The sequence below is a fragment of the Rhopalosiphum maidis genome, chromosome 3 (genome assembly GCF_003676215.2).
Source record: "Rhopalosiphum maidis isolate BTI-1 chromosome 3, ASM367621v3, whole genome shotgun sequence".
Lineage (NCBI taxonomy): Eukaryota > Metazoa > Arthropoda > Insecta > Hemiptera > Aphididae > Rhopalosiphum > Rhopalosiphum maidis.
Genome location: NC_040879.1, coordinates 36,815,524 through 36,838,471, shown reverse-complemented (window position 1 = coordinate 36,838,471; position 22,948 = coordinate 36,815,524). Strand labels below are relative to the sequence as shown.

The 22,948-nt window shown below is 24.6% G+C and overlaps 1 protein-coding gene across 2 annotated transcripts in view; it reads left to right on the top strand.

The window, feature by feature from the left end:
• Window positions 1-20,177, top strand: part of LOC113557140 (carcinine transporter) — a 46,635-nt gene extending 26,458 nt beyond the window's left edge. Inside the window, exons 1-12 of one of the 2 annotated variants that reach the window (XM_026962470.1) lie at window positions 941-976; window positions 2,761-2,973; window positions 4,122-4,304; window positions 8,343-8,446; window positions 8,555-8,709; window positions 10,954-11,122; window positions 11,262-11,388; window positions 14,089-14,210; window positions 14,283-14,497; window positions 16,414-16,595; window positions 18,552-18,730; window positions 19,755-20,177. In XM_026962470.1, coding sequence (XP_026818271.1) covers window positions 941-976; window positions 2,761-2,973; window positions 4,122-4,304; window positions 8,343-8,446; window positions 8,555-8,709; window positions 10,954-11,122; window positions 11,262-11,388; window positions 14,089-14,210; window positions 14,283-14,497; window positions 16,414-16,595; window positions 18,552-18,730; window positions 19,755-19,938 — 1,869 coding nt within the window. In that variant the 3' untranslated portion in view covers window positions 19,939-20,177. Of the gene's footprint in view, window positions 1-940; window positions 977-2,760; window positions 2,974-4,121; window positions 4,305-8,342; window positions 8,447-8,554; window positions 8,710-10,953; window positions 11,123-11,261; window positions 11,389-14,088; window positions 14,211-14,282; window positions 14,498-16,413; window positions 16,596-18,551; window positions 18,731-19,754 lie in introns of those variants that run through there. The other variant, XM_026962471.1, reaches the window with a different exon arrangement.
• The last annotated feature ends 2,771 nt before the right edge of the window (window positions 20,178-22,948 follow it).

Here is a 22,948-nt window from a genome sequence, read left to right as displayed (position 1 = left end):
ATATAATTATATTGTACATACGGTATAGACGGTATATATTATATGATGATGACAGCACCATGGATAAAAAAAAATGAGAACGTTATTTTTGGCCGTAATTAAGGTGTATATACAATTGGAATTTGAATCTCCTAGTCTTCTTGATCATACGTTTATATTAAATTATAATTTTGCATTTAATATCTATGGGAAAAACATAATAAAAATAATTTTTGAGTATTCTTACGGTTCAAATATTAATGTTTTGTTTAGCTGCGTTAAAATCAAATCTAACAACAACATTTAAGCTCTACCTAAAGGTTATATGTGTATACTCTATTGAATAATATATTATATATTGCAAGAGATATACCGTCAAAGACATTTAATTACTTGAACTCTTTATCTTTAAGTCTACGATATTTAAACAGAAAATGTGTTTATTTATCACGTGTACTTATATGTTATGAATTATTTTGATTTTTACTAGAACATAGAAACTATCAAACTTTTGATGGTTTTGAGTGGTACCTACTCAATATTTAGTGTATGTTGATTGTTGTAAAAATATTGAAATACCGTTAAAAAATAACGTTTTTTATTTATTATAAGCATTATATTATTGAAATTCAAAACTAATGATGACCTTTTGAAAGATATTAGTGTAGCCAGTGCTCCATTAATTGATAAAATGGTTATTAATACGATCGATATACTCCGTTTTTTGTCTGGTAGATTTCCTATTTACGGTCATTTCATTTACTCATAATTTTATATGTATATATATATATAAATAAATATATATATATATATATATATATATATAATACAATGCACATACTAGTAATAGTTGAAGGTCTTCGGATAAAATAATAAATAAAAAAAAAAAAATCAATGTAAGCTAAACAGTATTAATTTAATTATATATTGTTCGACGTTGTAGTTCATTGTGGTGTTCGTCATGGATAACAGTGATTCGGAAAAAAATAAGAAAATTGTGAGTAAAATAGTAATACAAATTATTACATTCGGATATTTTTATATTATGGATTCGCTAAGTATATTATTTTACTTATTATATAATTACATTTTTGATGGTCATGACATTAGAAAATATGAACGGCGAATAGTATAGGCAAATTTATTTACACATTTATTTAAATTTTCTTCATCATACTCCTAAAATGTATTTCATTAATATTTGTAAACTAGATACATATGTAAACAATAAATCAAAATTATTGTCTTGATTTATATAAACATTTGTTTGAGTTGGTTTTTTATAGGTTGTTGTAAAGTTGTAAATCACATTATAATATGTTATAATATACAACCATAGTTTGTTATTATGTTCTTTTATGTTTATACCAAAAGCTTTATTTTTATTTTATTATGTAAATATAGTAAGTACATTACATGGACTATACTCCTGTTTGTGTACTGTGTAGTCATATATTTGTTTAGGTATAAATTAATTTATTTGTTAGTAATAATTATGGATTTATTGTTGATAATATTTTATTGTATTTAAATAACAAAAGTAATATTTACACTAGATATACTGTTATACGGTGTTCATGATTTTTGCCTGTTCTTCATAAAAAATTTTTTGTATTTCATGAAATTAAGGTTGTTTATTAATTTAATTGACTCTTGATTAAAAAAATAGTAAACAGTAGGTATTAATTTATCGTTTATTTATGGTGAATTAAGAATCAGTTTTATTTTAAACTAATAGGTATAAATTTCACATTGCAATATACATACAATATTGTTAATAGTGTTAAAAGAAACATGTGTTTTTTTAAACATTTAAATTTGTTTTGCGACTTGTTTTTGGCCTAAATTCCATTAATTTTAGAGCTGCGTGCCAAAAATCTACATGTGAATAGCCCATTCTCCCTCTCATTCAAGACAAATACATGTAATTACTATTAATGAAGACATTATTGTTTTAATTAACATGGTAATTATCGATTTATAGTTATATTTATGTTTTGAAATTAATCGCAATCACAATAAAACATATTTGTTCTAAGAAAATTGTTTGGGTATATTATAGTAAAAGTGTTTTTAGAGTTGTACATAGGCAAAAATTGATTAGACTGAAAAATGGATATAATAATAGTTTATATAATATATCGTTTCCACAAATGTTTTTTGCAAAAAACCAAGAACTAAACAATAAATACTCCAAGATACTTAAAATTAAGACATAATATATAATTTAGAACTTATGATTTTATGAAGATACATTAATAAATTATAACTGTTTTTTTTTATACTGTTTTAAAATTTAAGTTTGCCTAAAATCTTATAACCAATGGTAATTTAAAAATTCTTAATATTTTTACCGTAATCGTGTTAATGTTTATATCAAATTTAAAAATAGATGTTTGGTATAATTGATTAATTTAAAAAATAATGTATTTTATATACTGATTTATAATTATGAATAATGATGATAATATGGTTACATAGTTTTATTTTTATAAGAATCATTATTTAACATAAAAGTCTAAGTTTTTAAAATTGACATATAGAACGCATTCATATAATATAGTCATCTCAATTGAATATGATACTATGACGCACTCGCCAATGCGATGTATATTTTCGGCTTTTGCAATTTATTTCGAAAACATTTCCACATATATTTTTATCAACTGAAAAAAAATGAGTTTTTATCGTATTATAATAATATAATATTCTATGATATTGATTTTTGGACTATTTCTATATAAATAAATAAATATTATTATATTATCGTGATTTTTATAGAATGAAGTTGACTTGGACGAAGTCTTGCCAATCATCGGAGAGTTTGGTCGCTATCAAAAGTTATTGTTATGGCTTGTCTGCCTGCCCGCATGTATACCGTGTGGTTTTGGAGCGTTCAACCAACTGTTCATGTCCGACGTTCCCCCACATTGGTGTTCCGAACCGCAGCTGTCTAATTTCACTGCGGAACAGAGAAAACAAATTTACGAACAAGTAAATCCAACTTGTTTAAATCTAGCGTTGAACATACGCGGACACAATATTATTATAATTATTGATAGTATGCAAAATATATTATACGAGTATTCTTAGAGTTCCGAATTAGGTTTATATTATCAATATTTAAAAGCAAAATAAATAATAATATGGATATTTTGGATGCAATAATACGCATGAATAGTATTAATCGAATATTAGCAAATTATTTGATTATTAATAAATTTAAAATTTTTAAAAATAAATTGTGGTATAGGTATACAAAGTACATAATCGTTCATTTTTGTAGTAATTTTATGTATGGTACAGAACTGAAAATTTTTTTTTCTATTAAAAATAAATAAATATAGGTATAAATGTATAATACATTTAAAATTTGTAAAATTAAATACAATTGGTAACATTTAGCGTGGAATTACAATAAATACTGTTTGACATGATTTTGTGACGTAAATGCCCTTGTAACATTAAAAATATACCTATATTATCCACTAAATAAAGGAATATAAAATTATTTTTTATACGCATAAATTGTGTATTTTTTTATCGACTGAAACATAACTTTGACTTCAAATGATATTATAATTTTTTACAAGTTTTATTATTATAAAATTATTATTTTAATCGGTTTATTTATCATGTTTTAATATTTGTATTATTAAATGTAAATATGTAATAAAACAAAATAACGTGATAATTATAATAATGTCACTATTGTGTTATATCATTAAATGAAGACATGTAAGCACATAGTTTGATCACAGCTTGAACCTCGAACGTGAATGGCTATCAAACGATTATACTTTTTCTTAATTCTAATTGCTAACCAAATCTATTGTTTAATTTTAGAAAGAAGTTTAATTTCTTTGGGTTTCTTAATAATTTGTCAGGTAATCGTTTTTGTGTATTTGAAGCCCATTATATATTGTGACGATCACAATGACGAAATATTGAGTATAGTTGATTAATTATAAATTTTTAGTTTAATGTGATAAACTAATACGTTGATTGGGCAAACTCGTATGTCTTGAGGATATGAGTGTAATGTATTGTGCACTTTGAAGTATTTTTCGTATGAACAATATGTGTGCAGCAATGGTTTTGCTTATCTCGTTGTAAACTTACACGTCATAATTTAATTATAGAGTAACGTAACTCAAATAAAAAATGGATGTATGCGGTATGCAGTTAATTGGACAGATGTCTTGGTGTCTTCTTCTGAAGTTCATGGAAATTTGGAACAGTTGGTAAATGAAAGTTGGCCGTTGGAGAAATGTAACAGTTGGGAATATGACACGAGTTTCGTACAGTCTTCAATTGTAATCGATGTAAGTAATCGAAATAAGTACATAGCATTTTTATATAGTTAATGATATAAGTAAGTGTACGTGAATTGAAACAATTTAAATTACAACACATTAAACTAATAAATAAATAATAGATTTATCGTTATCATGATATCTATATTATAATGTAACATTAGTTAAGAAGATATTAAATATAGATGGAGATTAGAACGTATGGCTATAAGAATTTGTGATGTATTGTGTGGAACAATATGTTTTAAAATTAATTAAATCATACGATTTTTTTATTTGAAGTTAATTTTAAAATTGATATGGTAAATATTAATAAAATATATTTTATAAAGATTATAAAGGATTTTTAAGTGATGGAAAAACATATACATCATAAAAACATAATCGTGGCTAAAACATGGAATTAATTATTAATTCAAAACACAATATTATGCATCGCAGTGGACTCACACACATATAGATACGATTGAATAAGACCGCAATGTTATAGTTCTTATCGTTATTATTATTTTTTTATGTTCTCGATACTCCATTACATAATAGCATTACAGTAGCCCTTTTACCGATTATCAAAGAAGTTCAATTAGTCAATTGAAAACATCGCGGCGGTTTATTAGCTAATTCCGTCCGATGAAATAATTACCCGTATATAGTATATAATATTATTGTATTATATTATTATTATTGTCGGTGCCACTTGAATGGAAAGAGTAATAATTAATTGGCTTTCTCGCTCAGAAACGATTACGGTGACAAAGTACACCGTGAAATTAGTCGGCGCACTACGATGCGTCTGTGCCAATCGTACCAATACGAGTTATTACGACTATATAACTGGGGAGCGGATATTATATTATGTATAGTAATAATAATAATAGTAATATGATATTATAATGTATGTTAACATTGTTAACCATACGATTATAATAAAGCTTAAAACAATCATTGAACGAGTTTTATTCTTTCAAAATATATAAGCGTTTAAATTATATATAATATATATCATACCTATCCGTAAAAGAAAATGAGTTTTATAATTTTCAGTATTAAAATATTATCAGTTGGGTACCTTTTCAATCATCCAAATAAATAGATGTTATAGATAAGTGTCGTAATTGAATGTACGATTATAGGCGATTTAAGCATTTGAAAGAAATGCAGTTAATCATTTAGGTTGAAAAATAATTCATTTATGTGAATTTTTTAAAAAGGTTTTTATGATTAAAGATATTAAAAATAATGATAATTATAATTCGACCATTATAATAAAATGCGTTAAGATTTTGTAACTTAAATAATTTAAACTTTGTTAGTGTTTTACTAAAACTGATCACAAAAATGTCCAATTATCTTTACTAGTTATTTTATATATTTTTTTTTTGTTAAAGAATCATCAAAAATATTGTTGGTTTATCAATTTTTATTTATTAAATAAAGTAACACACATAATTTCTCGGTTTGGTTTTATTTCACAGATTATTATTTTATTTTAATACTGTAGCATGTACATTGGATTTTTAGAATTTTTTGATAAAAACTAAATATGAATAGTTATAATTTAGTTGCAATTTTAAACATGTGTTAAGATCACTCTATTGTTATAACTTATAACTATAAATTAAATATACATTAAGTATAAAAAAATTAGTATTACTATTATTCTTAATTTTTATTATGTTTTATAATGTACGATTGCCCCAATCGCCCCGATAATGTTCAATTAATAGATATATTGTAAGATTTTAGTTCATCAATTCAAACCAACTCAATACGTGCATAAAATACAATGCATTGTAACGGCATTAGTATCAGTCTACATCATGCTGCATAGGATTATCTAAAATTTATAATGAAAATGAAAAAATAATGTAAAAAGAGGGTATAAAATGATAATATCTTTAACATTTTTACCTGTTGAAAATATCTTATGAAATAGTTAATATAATATGTACTCAACATTTTCTTAAGATCTACTTCCCATGATTTTGATTTTACATGTCAACCATATTAGTTATACTATATATAATATCTATTATTTATATTTATAATTATTTACAATTAATCCAAACTGCCGATCCGTTTAACGTAAGCACATTATATCATACATTATATATATTACATAATTATTATATTATGGTACCACGTATGTGTATTCGTTTTCCGTCATCAATACCAGTCGAAAACTCACGGAAAACCACTACGTTAAGGTGCGGTTTGAAATGTTAATGACACACGTCATGAATTGTAGTATTATAAATATATATATATATATATGGGTAAGTACAATAATATACATGTGATGCCGAGTGAGAGGCGTGTAACAACATGGTAGCGTCGGTCTGGGATTCATTGATGGTATAATATTATAATGTGTACCTACGTAATCCGGAAGGTTAACGAAGTGAAGCATAATAATATATAATATTATAATATCGACGGGCGACGGCCACACGCCTGTAATTTGTCATCCGATAGAGCGCGTAATAATATATTATTTTAATGTCATGCTTGTGTACAATTTGTATTCACTTATGCCGTAGGTACATAAGCAATTCGACGTAAGTATAGTGGTATAGTGTAGTATCTATAATAACATTATAATATGGTATAATATTATAGTTAGAGGTACGTGCCGGTGTATATGGAGGAAAAAAATACCACCGCCGACTGGTCGCACTATTACGCTTTCTCGATTTCCGAGTATACCTATTTATAATAATATTATTGCTGTAGTATTAATAATAAACGTTGAGTAAATTAACCCGATACATGACATTACGATTAATGTACTATAATGCACATACAATTATTTACTTAATTGATATACATAAAATATATTAAATATTTAATACACAAAAGATGATGTAATAATCACTATATGTTCAATGGAGTATTAAAGTAATTAGAATATTTAATTTTTAAGGGGTTAGTTCATATAAAATGTGGATACACTGTGGAGTGTAGATATTTATGTATTTATTACAAAATTAGTTAAAACTGAAATAAATGTACACATAGGTAGAATTAATATGATAATGAATATAGTATTTATGAATTTCAGTTGTTTAAACTTTAAACAAAATATATTTTTGACATTGGAAAGGTCGTGTACACCACGTGGAGATATGGAAAACTCGATAGCCATGAATTTATCATTATAATATCATACTGGTATTTTTTAAGCGATAATATGAAATAACTTCAAAATTGAATTTAACGTAGGTAAATACACCTTATACAAAAATATTATGCGGTGATCAAGATATCCATAAAAATTCACTTATATATACGGTATTCAATCATACGAATACAGTATAAAACATTTGACTGAGAATATGAATTTAATTAAATGATAAGCACGTTCGTGTCATGTGAATGACTGTGGTGGTAAATAGAATAATATTGTCTGAATGGTGTTTGGTCATAAAAAATTATATGTACTATCGTTCTATACAGGTTTTAATTATTAATATATAAATGTTTAAAACAACTAATTGCAAAATGAAAGTCCTAAGGTTAAAAACAATTCTCAGTGATTTTTTAATTTTTGTTAATGGTTTCTGTGATTTTATAAAAACACGTTTAAAATGCAAATTTAATTTATTTTTAACTTAAATGAATCGCATGAAGTGTAAATATTAATATTAAATTTAAACATCAATTTTATAACAGCAACGAGTTAATTTTAGTCCGAATAATAGATACTCCAGAATAAAATTCGAATTTAGAATAATTTAAATTTAATTAACTGTATAAACACTTTTCCGAAAATTATAAAAACTTTCAATTATTTTATTATTTAAAATGAATAATGTGTAATAATCAAGCCAAAATAGTATTTATTCTCATTTGAAGAACATTGTTATGTAATATTAAATTTGAAGAAGTTACATACAATATGATACTTAATCAAGGCGTACAAAGCAGGCAATTTACTTTGTTTTAGTAAATCTTATGAAGACTACTTATTTTTTTTAAGGGATTTTGATAAGTATTAAATAATGATTTATTATTATGTGCTATGACACATTATATTTATTTTATTAGTTTGATTTGGTCTGTGAACGTGACATATATCCGACAGTCGGACTAGCAGCCCTAAACTTGGGAGGACCTATTGGAGTGTATTTTTTTGGTGTATTAAATGACAGGTGAGTGAGTAATCTTACAATTCTAAATTTCGTATCATTGTGTTTTTTTTATTATGAGTTATAACAACTAATTTATATTATTATTATTATAACTATTTTCTTTTATAGAATTGGAAGGAGAAAATCGTATTTTTTGTGTTTGGCTACGTTAATTGTCGGTAGCTTGTTGACAGCTTGCGCAATGAATTTTTGGTGGTGGGCCACTTCCAGAGTAATTGTAGGTTTGACTATACCGGCTGTTTATCAAATCCCATTTATTATATGTAAGTATGAAAAAAATTACTTAGTTAATTATCCAAGTATGATTTGAATTTACTCATGTGTATCGTGTAAATACATATACATATTACGGTACATTTAATATATTATGTATTGTAATATATCTTGCATTTTGTATTATTTACGTTTTATAATATAAAATTATTACGTTACATTTATAAATTGTTGTTTAGAAACGATATATTATAATCGATACTTTATCATTTATACATACATATTATCATATACCTATACTCAATAGGCTATAATAGTGTAATATAATATGACGTATATTGCCTACTAAATTATTAACTTGAAATTTGGACAACTTTGTATATTGTTCCTTATATATACATTGATGTACTTATTTTGTTATTATAATATTGGTTTTTACTTATTGTTAATTGCTTAAGTACAAACATCGATAATAGTAAATCAATCTATTTTATATTTCTAATTATATCTATGAAATTGTTGTGCGTCGCACCTAGACCTAATTATAATATTCGATTTTAATACGGTCCAAATAAATAATTTAAATTTATAATAACTATATACTACTACATTGTCATGTTACTTAAATGATTGAATGATATGAAAATGTTTTTTGTTAGTCATAACTTATAATAAAATGTACAGAAGATTTGAGTCACTGAATGTTGTCAGGGTCGGTTTATAGAAAAAAAAACTATTTGTATTTATACCGACAATGTTGCAGGAAGGATAAAACGCATTCCACGAAAGATTGTTGTTGAGCCAATTCTATTATAATATTATTACGATTGTGTTTGTTATTTTACAATAATGATTCTTATTATATTTTTTATGTTAACAAAATTGATTTCAATACAAACAATAACACATATTATAATAATTATGTACATTTTAAAATGATATATACGAATACTCCATATAATAGTGTTTCAATGTCTCCAATGAAAGATACCACCCAAATCTTAATTTTCCCCTACCCACCCAATTTAATCTTATATTTTTTTTTTATAAATATTAAATACTTATCTAATGGATATCAATAATTTGACTTTAAACTAGACTATTAGTTATAATATATTGACGTTCATACAAATGCAAATCGTTTTATTTTAAGTCTGTGTGAAGTAAAAAATGTTTCTAATACATGCACATTTTATTTGAATTAGTTTTTTCAATTATTTATTTATGACGATGATGACTAATGACTACTAATTAAAGATATAAGTAAATAAGAAGAATTTTATCATACAAACAATTTAACAATAAAATAATTGACAGTTAAATTAAATTCAAAATAAAGATTATATCCCAATAATTTACCTATTGCTGCATCCTAGAACATTTTTATCATAAAATATTATCGTTTAGTAATTTTTTTTAAATGGATATGTTCAAATTAGATTCTGGTTAAAAGTAGCAATAATGGAATTGCGTTTGATCCGATAATTCTGTATAATTTATAAATAGTAAAGGTATTTTAGTTGACAATTATACATTTTTTCAATTGTTGTTGGTCGATCGATTTATATTATATGACTTGAATAATTTAGAAATAAATATAAAATCTTGATAAAGCCTGTAATTACTAATTTCCAACGACTAATAATTTTGCATTTTGTCGATTAGTTTTTTTAACGATGTTTACATGTGATATGAAAAAAATTCGTAGAGCTTATTAATAGGTACATGTAAAAGTGTATAATATTGTAGTAGATATTCTTTTTTTCAATCTTTGTGTGATTATTATTGTATATACTATATAGGCTCCGTTAAACAATTTTCAAATCATTAAAAGTGAACGTGGCAATGATTTTATTTAATGAAATACACACAATAATTATATATTTTATATCAAAAAACATGTAAATTAAATGTCGTATTTATCAAGAAAAGTTTTCGGTAATGATAGTATAAATATTATATTTCTAAGAACAAGTGTAATTACTAATTTGAAAATTACATTCTACAGTACCGAGTAAAATTAAATAATATAACTATGTGTAATTCGACCTTACCCGTATAATATTTTCAAAGGTTAAATTTATTCTTCTCTCGTCCCTTCCATGTTAAGGATCAGACACTTTTTGAAAATTATTTAGTTAATCGAAATATAAAACGATTCATATTGATATTGTACAATATTAATATATATATAATTTACTGATCATCAATTATTGGCATAGGTGTAATAGGTGCAATGAGTAAAATGACGAAAATCAATATTAAATACTGATAGTAAGATATTTTCTTCTTAGCTCTGGAGCTCGTCGGGCCAAACTACAGATCGTTTATTACCGTGATGACATGCATGTTCTACACGCTTGGTCTAATGCTGTTGTCTGGCGTTACGTACTACGTACGCAATTGGGTATACTTGGCGTTGGCGACGTCCACCCCGTTCACACTATACTTTATATACTGGTGGCAAGTTAAAACATTCATTATTGTGGTCGAACATGGACATTGTGACTTTATTATAGAATGCACATGTTCCGTGAGCGTCTGTTACACGACCTGTCATAATTGCATACAAGCACACATACAATTTAATTTTGTGTTGTAGGTTCCTACCAGAATCACCAAGATGGTTACTGGCTAAAGGTCGAATCGAAGAGGCTTTGAAAATATTGGAAACCCTAGCTAGAATTAATGGAACCGTGCTGCCAGATACATTCAAACAAAAACTAAAGGTACAACGATACACTCTGTTTTTTTAAAAATAATTTTCCGATTGGCAATTTATACGATAAAGTATTAGTGATATTTTGTAAATAACGTGATTATTTTGTTTTGATTAACAAGATATTCGACACTTTAAACATTTTAATACAATTTTCGCTGAACGAAGTTTGATTGTATAATATCCATAGGTATTACTATAAGTAAAAACTATCTAATAAATTACTATATATAATCAATGTTTAAAGATATGTGTCTCTACTTTGCGAGCTCTTCATGTTATTATATTTGTTTTTTTAATCGCTGTAAAACATAAGTATTAGATAACGTTTTAGTAAGAAAGTAGTAATGTTTACACAATAAGTTTTAATAACAATATGTTTTGTAGAACTATTAGCGTTCGTCTGAGTCTAGAAATTTCTTAATGGAAAAATGAATTCAATTTGTAATTTCCATTATTTGTGTTAATTTACATAAAAATACAGTATACACTATCATGATAACTTTAATTACACATATTATAATCAATAGCACAATAAGCATTTTTTAGATTCTGAAAGGAGTAATGAATGTATTAGTTATTTAATGATATGTATACTTCGTCGTCACATTTTGAAAATGCTTCAAACTATAACACAAGCACTGATGACTATAGCCGTTGGTTGTCATTGACCATTTGACCAGTTAAAGTGTATGCTGTGTGAGAGGTAAACACTGAGAATAAAACATAGACACTATATGCAAATTCGATTGTACAATATATATTATAATTTTATTCAAATCAATTTATCTATTGGTCGAAATTGTAGACCTGGTTATTCTTGTAGAACTTTACCGAGGAAAGTCGTGGCTTTCGTCATCGGTTTATACGTTCCAACTCTTTGGGGATCAGTTAAGGAAGCAGAGTTGATCGAGTCGCGGTTTGTGTCACGAAATGGTGGTTAGTAGAAACGAGCGTAGGTGGTACACGCCGCACTGCAGTGATTGTACTTAGTATTGGTTACTGCTGCAAGCCATGCTACTTTGAATTTTGAATATGATTTAAGGTAGACAATTTGATTTGATTGGTACTTTCAAGAGTTCAAATTCAGGAAAATCTCAGTACAGATTTTTATAATAAGGAAAAACGAATTAAGGAAGTGAAAAGCGGGGGTTTTAACATTTTTCAGATTATTGATTTGGTTTTCCTTGTGGGAATTAAAAAAAGAATGACAGCAGATATTTTTATCATTAAATAATTATAAAATATGAGCATTTTAATATTTTATAAGATCTTTAATTTTCAAAATACTTTTAACTTTTTAATATTTTTTTTTATTTTCCTTGATAAAATTCTAATTTTTGGTCAAACATTTTGAAAATGTAATATAAAGTAGGTTCTTTGACATTTAAAAATTATAGTATACATCATATTATAATCGCGCTTCTTTTGTAATAATATAAGCAATAGTTAAAAATGTAGTTAAAAATTAATAAATGTTTCATTTTTAATATGTGAAAATAATCATGTTTCACAAATATTTTTCTTAATAATTATAAATCTGAATGATTTTAAAAAACAACAAATTATTATAGATTTAAAAATGTATAACAATTAATATTCATCATGTTCTAATGTTGAAGTTAACAAATTTCTTTAATGGTCTGCGCAGTCATTATGTCCTATCGGAAATCAAAATGTTTGCATACAATATATCACACGGCGTACCGTATAGTCAATAGAGGTACACCAGTGCATCAAAAAATAAAATAATAATAATATTGCAATGTTTGATTAATTGATATTAAAGGCAGTAAATTGACTTTAAATTACTATTAGAAAGAAATGCATCTGATCACACAGTCTAATCAATATAAAATAGGCTCAAAAATGCCTGTTGCTTTTCATTGAAATTTATGAAAAATTATTATTAAACTTACACTGGCCATCTGAAGTTATGTAACAATCGGGTTTGGAAATTTAAAATATCATATTAATTTTTATCTGCTTAATAATATATATGATTTTCACATTTCATTGTTTGTTTTTTTATTAAATGGATCATTTTTTAAACATTTTTTAATAGTTAACCGATAACCTCAGAAATAATCAATTAAATTTCAAAACTTTGCAGGGTCATAGTTAATGAAATAGGTAAGAAATTAAAATTTAATATTCATTATTTGGTTATAAAAAGTTTATCGTAAAATAAATTTGGACTTTTCAAAAATTTTAATTTAAAAAGTTAAAATAAAAAAGCAGAAGATCTAGGATAAATAAATATAATTTATTAATTTTATTGAAAAACAGGTACCTAACGGTTTTATTTTATAAAAATGAAATACTTTTATTGCTTATAAGTTATAACGAATATAATATTTGTTACGTATATTCTAATAAACAGTTCAGTATTTTCGTATACTCTCGTATGAAATCTAATAAAATAGTATAATTAACAGTTAGAACACTGGGTCATTATGTACTTTTGTCAGTCCTTAGATTTAAGTCTAGTAAATATTATTTTTTTTTTTATTATTAACTTATAAATTAATGTTATAAAGCGAATCTAAGTGAGTTTAAAACTAACTCGCAAGTGTTATATTAATTTCCAAATTTAACTGTATACTTTTTTACACATACCTTAATTTTAAAACTTTATCTTCGATAAAGAGTATGATTTATTGCATTTTGATTCTCAAATAAGTAGGATTTGATTAATCTTTGTATTTAGCAAAAAATGATGATGGAACGCACTCTGAGTGAAGAAAAACGTTTAAAAGAAGGGCCAGGAGTGTTGGCCCTGTGCCGGACGCCCAACATGCGATTGAAGTCGATTCTGATAACGTTCAACTGGTACGTGCAATAAAATTGGCTCGTTCGAGTAAAATTATAAGTTTGGACACAATACTTTATATTTTATTTCAGGTTCGCCAACGATATGGTGTACATTGGACTGAGTTATTATGGTCCATCGTTGGGACAAAATCAATACTTGAGCTTTCTGCTGTCGTCTGTTGTGGAAGTGCCTAGCTGCCTGGTGTGTTGGCTGCTTATGGATCGGTGGGGTCGCCGGTGGCCCCTGTGCCTGGCGATGACGCTGAGCGGTATTAGTTGCATCGTTACTGTCACCTTGCCACCAGGTAAACACAATGGATATTATTGCAACGTACGTTCATATGTATTTAAGATTCTAAGCGGAGCAATGAATTCATTGATTTTATAGTGATATGTGTTTTGAGTCTTAATATATGATATAAAAATACTTCAATTTTCAACGTTGAAGGTGATTTCTGATAGTAAATTACATCAGTTGGTATTATTAAAAAATTAAAGTTGAAAAATCCTATTTTTTTAAAAAAAAAACAAAATAAATTATGTAAACACAACTTTTGGTCAAAGATTCTTGGACTATTTTGGTCCGGTCTGTTACAATAAAATAGACCTAGAAACAAAAAAAAAATCTATGTTCTAAATCTTATGACATTGCTAAACAATATATATAAAAAATGGCTTTTCTTTAGCTTAGAAAATAAATACTATGATTCAATTTCCTATACCCAAGCATACTACTCAAATTATTAAAAATGACGGTATATCTTTGTATTTTCTCCTTTCATTTCCGTGTGTTCTATTTTTAAGGCTTTTGTATAGTTTGTAATAACTTAAAAAATTAAATTAATATTTTTATTTTTATTCCTAATTGTAATACTATTATTTATTGTACTTTTTTTTTATCCTCTTTACTTTATCGTGACCTATCTGTTTTTTGTCTTAATTTTCATGTAAATATTTATCTCAACATTCTATCTCCAACACAAACATTGCTTAACTAAGATAGATAAATCGCTAGTAATCTTATAAAAATGTTAAATATATTGTACATCTTGTATTTTCGATTAAATAAATAAAATAAAAAAAAATATGAAAAAATTAAACTAAAATATAATAAAAATAATATATTAATATAATAAAAAATACTAAAATTTTCAAAATATTTTGACACTTTTTTAATAATAAATAAACATTTAAAATGTTTAATGATTAATTCAGTAAATATCTTGAAAATTATATACAATTTTCATCATAAGTTTTTATAATAGAATTTTTTTTAAGTTAATCGTAATTCCTTAAATATTTTTTATGAGCATCTGAAGTTTAAATTTTGACAAAATAACAAATTTACGCGTAAAACAATGATTTATCTTCTTATTTATTGTAAGAATCATATTTGGTTTCTCTACTTTATTGATTATTCATTCAAATTAGTAAAATCAGGAAAAATATTTTATAATTAAAATCTTATCAAGTGTTTAATTTTTATAGTAAAAACTTAAAAATTTAATGTAAGATTCCTCATAACAATTAGTTTATTTTTTAGTTTAAAAAATTTAAGTAATATTTACATTTGCGTTCTTTAAAATTATTTTTCTTGAAGATTTGAAACTTTTATGTATATTTTTATATTTTATGATAACATTTTTAATTCAGTTAAATTAGTTGTATTTTTTTCCTATTGATACGTTCCTATAGTAACGTCTGTAACTGTAATTACTAAAACGTACTTCAAAAAAATTAAATACATTTTATTTTTATTTTTTATCGTTCTGCTTGTGTTCATATATTTATACCAGTATTGAATAAACGCTTTGGAAATATCATTGTATGATATTCTAAACAATAAAATACAATCATTATCTTCAATTTTTGGCGTCTAAGCATTAAAACAATGCGACACAGTATCGAGAATTGCTATTACGGTTGCTAACTTGCTTGTTAACTAGAGTGCACTGCATATCTGAATCCTCCCCTATTAATACCCATATTGAATTATTGTTATCGATAAAAATAATTTTCTTTGAAAAGGTATCTAATAAACGCTTCTGAACACAGTAGGCATAAAAAAAATAGTGTATTTTATCAAACGTGTGTAATGAGTATATAATGCAATTAAATATTCAAATTTTTTTTTGTGCAATAATATACAGACTCTAAAAACATGTCTAGCCTAGACATTTATTACATATAGTCTAGCTGAACTGATTGAATTTAATTTCAGATGCTGTGATTACTACGTTGGTTTTGTTTTTATTTTCTAAGTTCACAATATCAGCTTCGTTTCTAATAATCTATCCATTTGCCGGCGAACTTTATCCGACACAATTGCGTGGAATTGGTATTGGAACATCAGCGTACATCGCTGGTCTTGGTTTGGTATTAATACCATTTATTAACTATTTGGTAAGTACATACACGTATATTTAGTATTAACTAGCGTAATATGTATATAAATACACTATTTATACATGATTACATAGATTATATGATGTACCTACCTATTTGCTATAGAGTATAGAGTTCAATTTATACAACTTTATAATAATCTTACTCTATAAGATATAAGAATCTGTCAAGGGGTACAAACAGTATAGATAAGTTATTACATTTTTAGGTAAAATAAAACATTTAACTGTCATATAAAAGAAAAAAATGCTTAGTTTGATAAAAAATTGTATTGTTCGGTTTGGGTTTGTTTAAATAATTATAAGTTCGGGTTCGCAACACTTTGCTAATGTTCGGTTCGAGTTCGGTTAAATACCAACAAAATTAGGTTCGACTAATTTTTAAGTTTACATTTCACAATAATTCTCAAATAATTCATTTTTTATTTATTCATAATTTAACGAAAAAAAACGTTGTGTTTACTTTATAAATATCGCGATACTCTATTTCTATATTATTAATTGATCGATTTTTTATATACTTTTCGAATGCCTTGCTTTTATGATTTAATAAGCTTATACTTTTAAAATTCGAACTACTTTTGAAGTTTGATATATGTAAGAATTATACTTACATTAATATTATTTTCATTTTAAAATAATATAAAATATGTTGAGCAATTTTATTGTATCGTCATTGACCGCATATTTGCAAGGGAAGGTATTAAATTTAATATGATACAACAAATCGACAATTTGTATCCGGTTCGAATCGAATTAGCTATATAATATATGTCATATGATACTCGCGCATTTCGATGTTTTAAGTAATATAAATCACAACATAACGATTTATATTTCTGAACTATACAACGTACACGGTCCAACTTTAATATGTATGCCGAAACAACAAGCGTCAATTTTCAAAATAAAATGTCGACACAATAAATAAACATTCGAGTTGTAGTATATAAATACAGTATTTGATAAACATTAATGAAATGTAAGTTTATTATTATTATTTTTTTAAATTAGCTTCATTGATTTAAAAAACAATAATAAACAACTATAGCAATAATGAAGTGAGGTCAAAAACCTATACTGAAACTCGACATGGATCATAAAAAATAAACAATAGTATTATTGTCAATTTGGATTATTTCACTCATAAAACAAATTCGCACAGCGTAACAAAAAAAAAAAATCAAAATATAAGTGTACCTCAAAATAAACATATTTTAACAATTTACATTTAAGTGACAAATATAACATAATTATATGTATCGCAATTTACACATAATTAACATTGATTTAATTTCTAAATAATTTAGGAGGTAGCTATTTTAAATTTATATAAAATATTATAACAAACAAACATATACATACATTAAAAAAATAAATATCTATTATAACTTAAAAAACATATTTTATATGTGACATGTCTATAAATATGTATCTATATCTAACAAAACAAATATGATTATATATAAAAAAGGATTACACTGAATATATCGCTTTTGGGAAACTATTGCAACGGTAAAAAATTAAACAAATACGATATTTAGTGACTGATAATATAATCTAAGAAAGTTAAAAACTTTTTTTTTCTAACTAAAAATAAACCAAACGACTTTAATACAACACTTTTCTTTTGGCATAAACAATTTTTGATTATGTATAAATATATTCAACTGTTCGTAGTTATATACTTTTACTGCAAATAATATTTTCTATTCGAAGTTAGTGGCCCTGCAGGACGCTCCCTTCATTCACGTGACCATGTCTTGTATTTCTATTACAACAAAAATATGCTCATCAATAATATAGTTTGTAATTATTATTTTCTACTTTTAATAAAAAATATATATATATATATTAATTTCTTTTGTCAAAGTACGGATTTGGAAACGTTTCGTTTTTATTGAATAATAAAATAAAATAAAATGTAATCATATCGTAAACTGTTCAAATGCAGGGACGTGAAAATTTAGTGTTACCACTGTTAATAATGGGTATACTATCAGTGATTGGTGGAATTACCGGTCTCCGTCTTCCTGAGACATTGCATTATAAGTTACCGCAGACGGTCGAAGAAGGAGAAGAATTTGGAAAAAACTGGACTATGGCGGATTGTATAACCTGTGTTCCCAAAAGGTAAATTTTTATTCACTATATAATTTTAAGTTATAGCTGTATTTCAATCCTTATCAAATTCGTTCACATTTTTTTTTTAAATCGCTATTTATCACTTCAGAAAATTGGTAGTTATAACAAGTTTAAAAAACCAGAATATTCGTATAAACATAATAAGTACTATTACTACCTTCTACGAAAAAGTATTTGACATAAATATGATGTTATTTTACCATTAAATATTGCGTTTGAATAACAAAAACTGATACATAGAATAATAATCAAATATATAAATAATAGTAATAAACGCTTCAACAAAAATCGCTATTAACTATATCCTTATGATAAACCTATGTATTATTTGAAATTTAAATTAATTTAGTTCTGAATTTATAAATTAAATTAAACATAAATTGATTTATTTTTAAAAAAAGGTTTATTTTGTTGGTTGTTTATATTTGTGGTATTATAAGATTTCGACTAGTTTATCGGATACATTGCTCTATATTCTTTATGTTTACATTGGCCACATTTTTTTTAATATAATATAAGTTAAGTATCTACCATATGTTTAGATATACTGGAGGTTCTTCTTTAACTATAAAGTATCCATGTGTGTTAGCTTTGTAAGACCAATTTTTAGTCTATTTATTACTGTCTGATATTCTATTTTGAAAATGAGGTATATGTAGTAGTGTTCTAAAAACTTATTTAATATAGCAGTGTTTGTTATAATATTTATATTTATATTATAAACCTATAATTATTTATTTATATTTGTTAGTGATTTAAATCGAATAAATATGTGTACCTTTCTATTAATAGCTTTATTAATAAATTAATTCAACTATAGTATTTATTTAAATTAAAATCACTCGATAGATCCAAATAACAAATACTATGTATTAACTACTAACAATTATTTTGGGCTAGTTATTATTGAGGTAATATAGAAAAATATGATCATAATTATTAACCATTCAAATCACCAATTTTTTTCTAATACTGATTATCGTTGAACATAAAATATTATGTTTATTTACAGGCCTTCAGAGCACTCAAATTCGTACGAAGACCTAACTGAAAAAATGGAAATGTCTCCTACGACTGAAACAACGGCACTTGCTACAGGAAGTGCTAGTGGCAGATCTAAATTCACTAGACAACAGAGCACTATGGAAACACCTCTAGACTCATCGGGCGTAGTCAAAATGACTTGCTGGTTTTAGTAGATTTCTTTGTTTCATTTGATTTATATCATTGTTAATTATTAATATAATATAGATGAACGTGTCAATATGACGCATAGATACATTTTTAAACGTAATTTTTAAAGCAGATAAGTTTTTTTTAGTAAAGTTTGTTATGATTAATGAATATGTTTCCAGCGTAATTTTTACTATAAATGTACTAAAAAAAGTACTAACATAATATTATAACTGTTTCATAGATTACTGAAAACTATTCAAATAAGTGCAAATGTGTTTATTTTTAAATTATAAATTATGACCATTTATTATTCGGGAATAGAACGAATAATACCTACTATTTAAAAAAAAATATAATAATTTGCCTATAAATATTAATAGAACAATTATGAAATATATAATTTTATTTGTTTTTGATAACTGCATAATATACAATAATTATAATTTGTTTATTTACTGTACAACATAATATTCAATATCATTTTAACTTATTTATTATAATTTACAAGTATAAAAATTTATCATTTTAAAATACTTTTTAGAAATACTTTTTTTCAAAAAGTTTGACTTGATTATTTTGATTATTATTGAGTGAATTAAATTTTCTACTTTTATTATTTTGTAGTCTTTCTAGTCCTTTATTTTATGATACTTATAGTATTTTTTTAAATATATTGTTTGTATTATAAAAATATTTTATTACTAACCAAAATATATAGAAAAATAAAATAAAATAATGGTTTATAAATGGTAAAGTATTGAGTTATTTTAAACTTAACTTCTGAATTAGTAAAATATTTAAATTTGTAAATTTTTCAAATATAGTTATACAATTTTCAATTGTAATCATTATAATTATTATGGTGTTGATATTATTAAACTTATAATTGTATGTACAAAATACAACACATCTAAATAATTTAGCTTGAAAATTGAAACAAAACATAATATGTTAAGTGTAAACAATAGTATATAATATTTATTTTAGATAAATCGAATCGTAATTATGGTTATGAATATACAATATATAACTAACTCATTATAACTTAATCAGAAGTCAACATATTACACCATGTATCTTTAAGTTAAATGTTAAGTTAGATATATTTATGTACATAATTTAATTTTGTTCGTATAACAATACGTCTTGTAATGAGTAAATTTGGCGTATTTTTACGTTTCAATATAATAATACTTTATGTTTTCATTAATAAGTAATCATATTTAAATATTGATAGATGTATCAACCATTAATAAGCCAGTTCATAAAATTGGTATTTAATATACCAGCTTAAAATTTAAGAATACGGTTCATACTACAATTTAGTTATTAATATATTTATATATTAATTATTAGAGTTATTTACATAATGACTTTACTTAGTTACAATATACAATATATTTAACAACTTTAAGATAAAAATATTGATTCATATTTAAAATAATTTGAATGGTTATTGTGTTATATAAATGTAATAGTTATTAGTAATATTGTGTTTATTTCATATAACTTTCAATCATATTTTTAATTTAATATGTCTATAAATATATACACACGAGATTATTGTATTTTACGATGTAAAGTTTGATTTGTTAAATAATTATTTAAATTGAAAAATACATTCATATTGTATACTTGTTAGTAAATTAAAAGTCAGATTACAACCTTAAAAGTGAAACATAATTTTTACAAATATAAAAATTCAAATAATAGAGGCACATTTTTGTTCCTAAACTTTGGAGCACCTAGAATTAATAATTAATGATACATAATATTGAAGGGATATAAGACTCCAATGAATTATATTTTACCAAACCAAGAACTTTGGGGTTAAGGATCATAAAATTAAAATACTTTTAATTCGTCTATAACATGTAATTGCTTACATATTTCTTATAGGCATAGTATTTTAAATTTCACAGTTGAAAGTAGTTTTCCTTTTTAAGCAATTTAAAAATAATAATATTATAATATAAATGCTAATATATTCTATACTGGTTTTTTTGTTTTTTGATATATTATAATAGAAGTGTTTTAGTGAAAAATTATTATTTTATTAATTTAAGAATTACGTATTAATCTGAGCTTCAAACATTATAAATGGTAGTATTTATATGAAATGTTATTTTTTTTTAATTTGTTCGTCATTATTATATTATACGATTTCCGAAAACACGACATGGTTCTACAATAATTGTCTCTGAGTTTTAATGTACAAACCCATAATCGTAGATACTTGCAAAATATTGTAAATTTTAAGAAAAACAACGACCTTTATAATGCGTTTATTTACTAGACACTATTATAGGTTTAATGTTGTAAATTTTAATTTTTCACGGATGAAGATGCAATATATTTGAATAGTTAATAACACATTAATATTATACGAGCATTATGAAAGCAACGGAACTGTTGAAAATGATCTAAAATTCAAAAATAAATAATCATAGTACTTAAGTGTAAAAAATATTGTAATACTTATTAAGGTTATCAATAATAATATAAATAATTTAAATCTCAAATTACTTATAAATATTATGATTACCTAAATACGTTTTTAATGTAGTTATCTTGCTAGTATAAACATGATGGTTATACTGTTACAGAGGACTCGTTATTTAATCTAAACTACAAGTTACCTATATAAAATTGCGTAAATCTAAATGTAAATATAATATAAACAAAGTAGCATGTTACTGTATAGTTTCCTCTTATGGATATCGTATTATACCGTACAAGAATACAATAAAACAACGTTTTTGTACAACACCTAACTATACTTATTCGTCTCCATACAATTGAATCAAAAATTGGTTGAAATAAAATGTAGAGTTATTATTATAATTATTAACATAACTATGTACCAATAAACTTAACAGAGGAAATTTTCATCTATGATCGTAGATATGACATAAAACATTAAATATAATAATATAATTATTAAGAAAATGAAAGTAATATCGAATCAGTTCAAATTTTTATAGAATTACAAATACTGTTTTAAATCTTTCAATGTAATACACGATAATT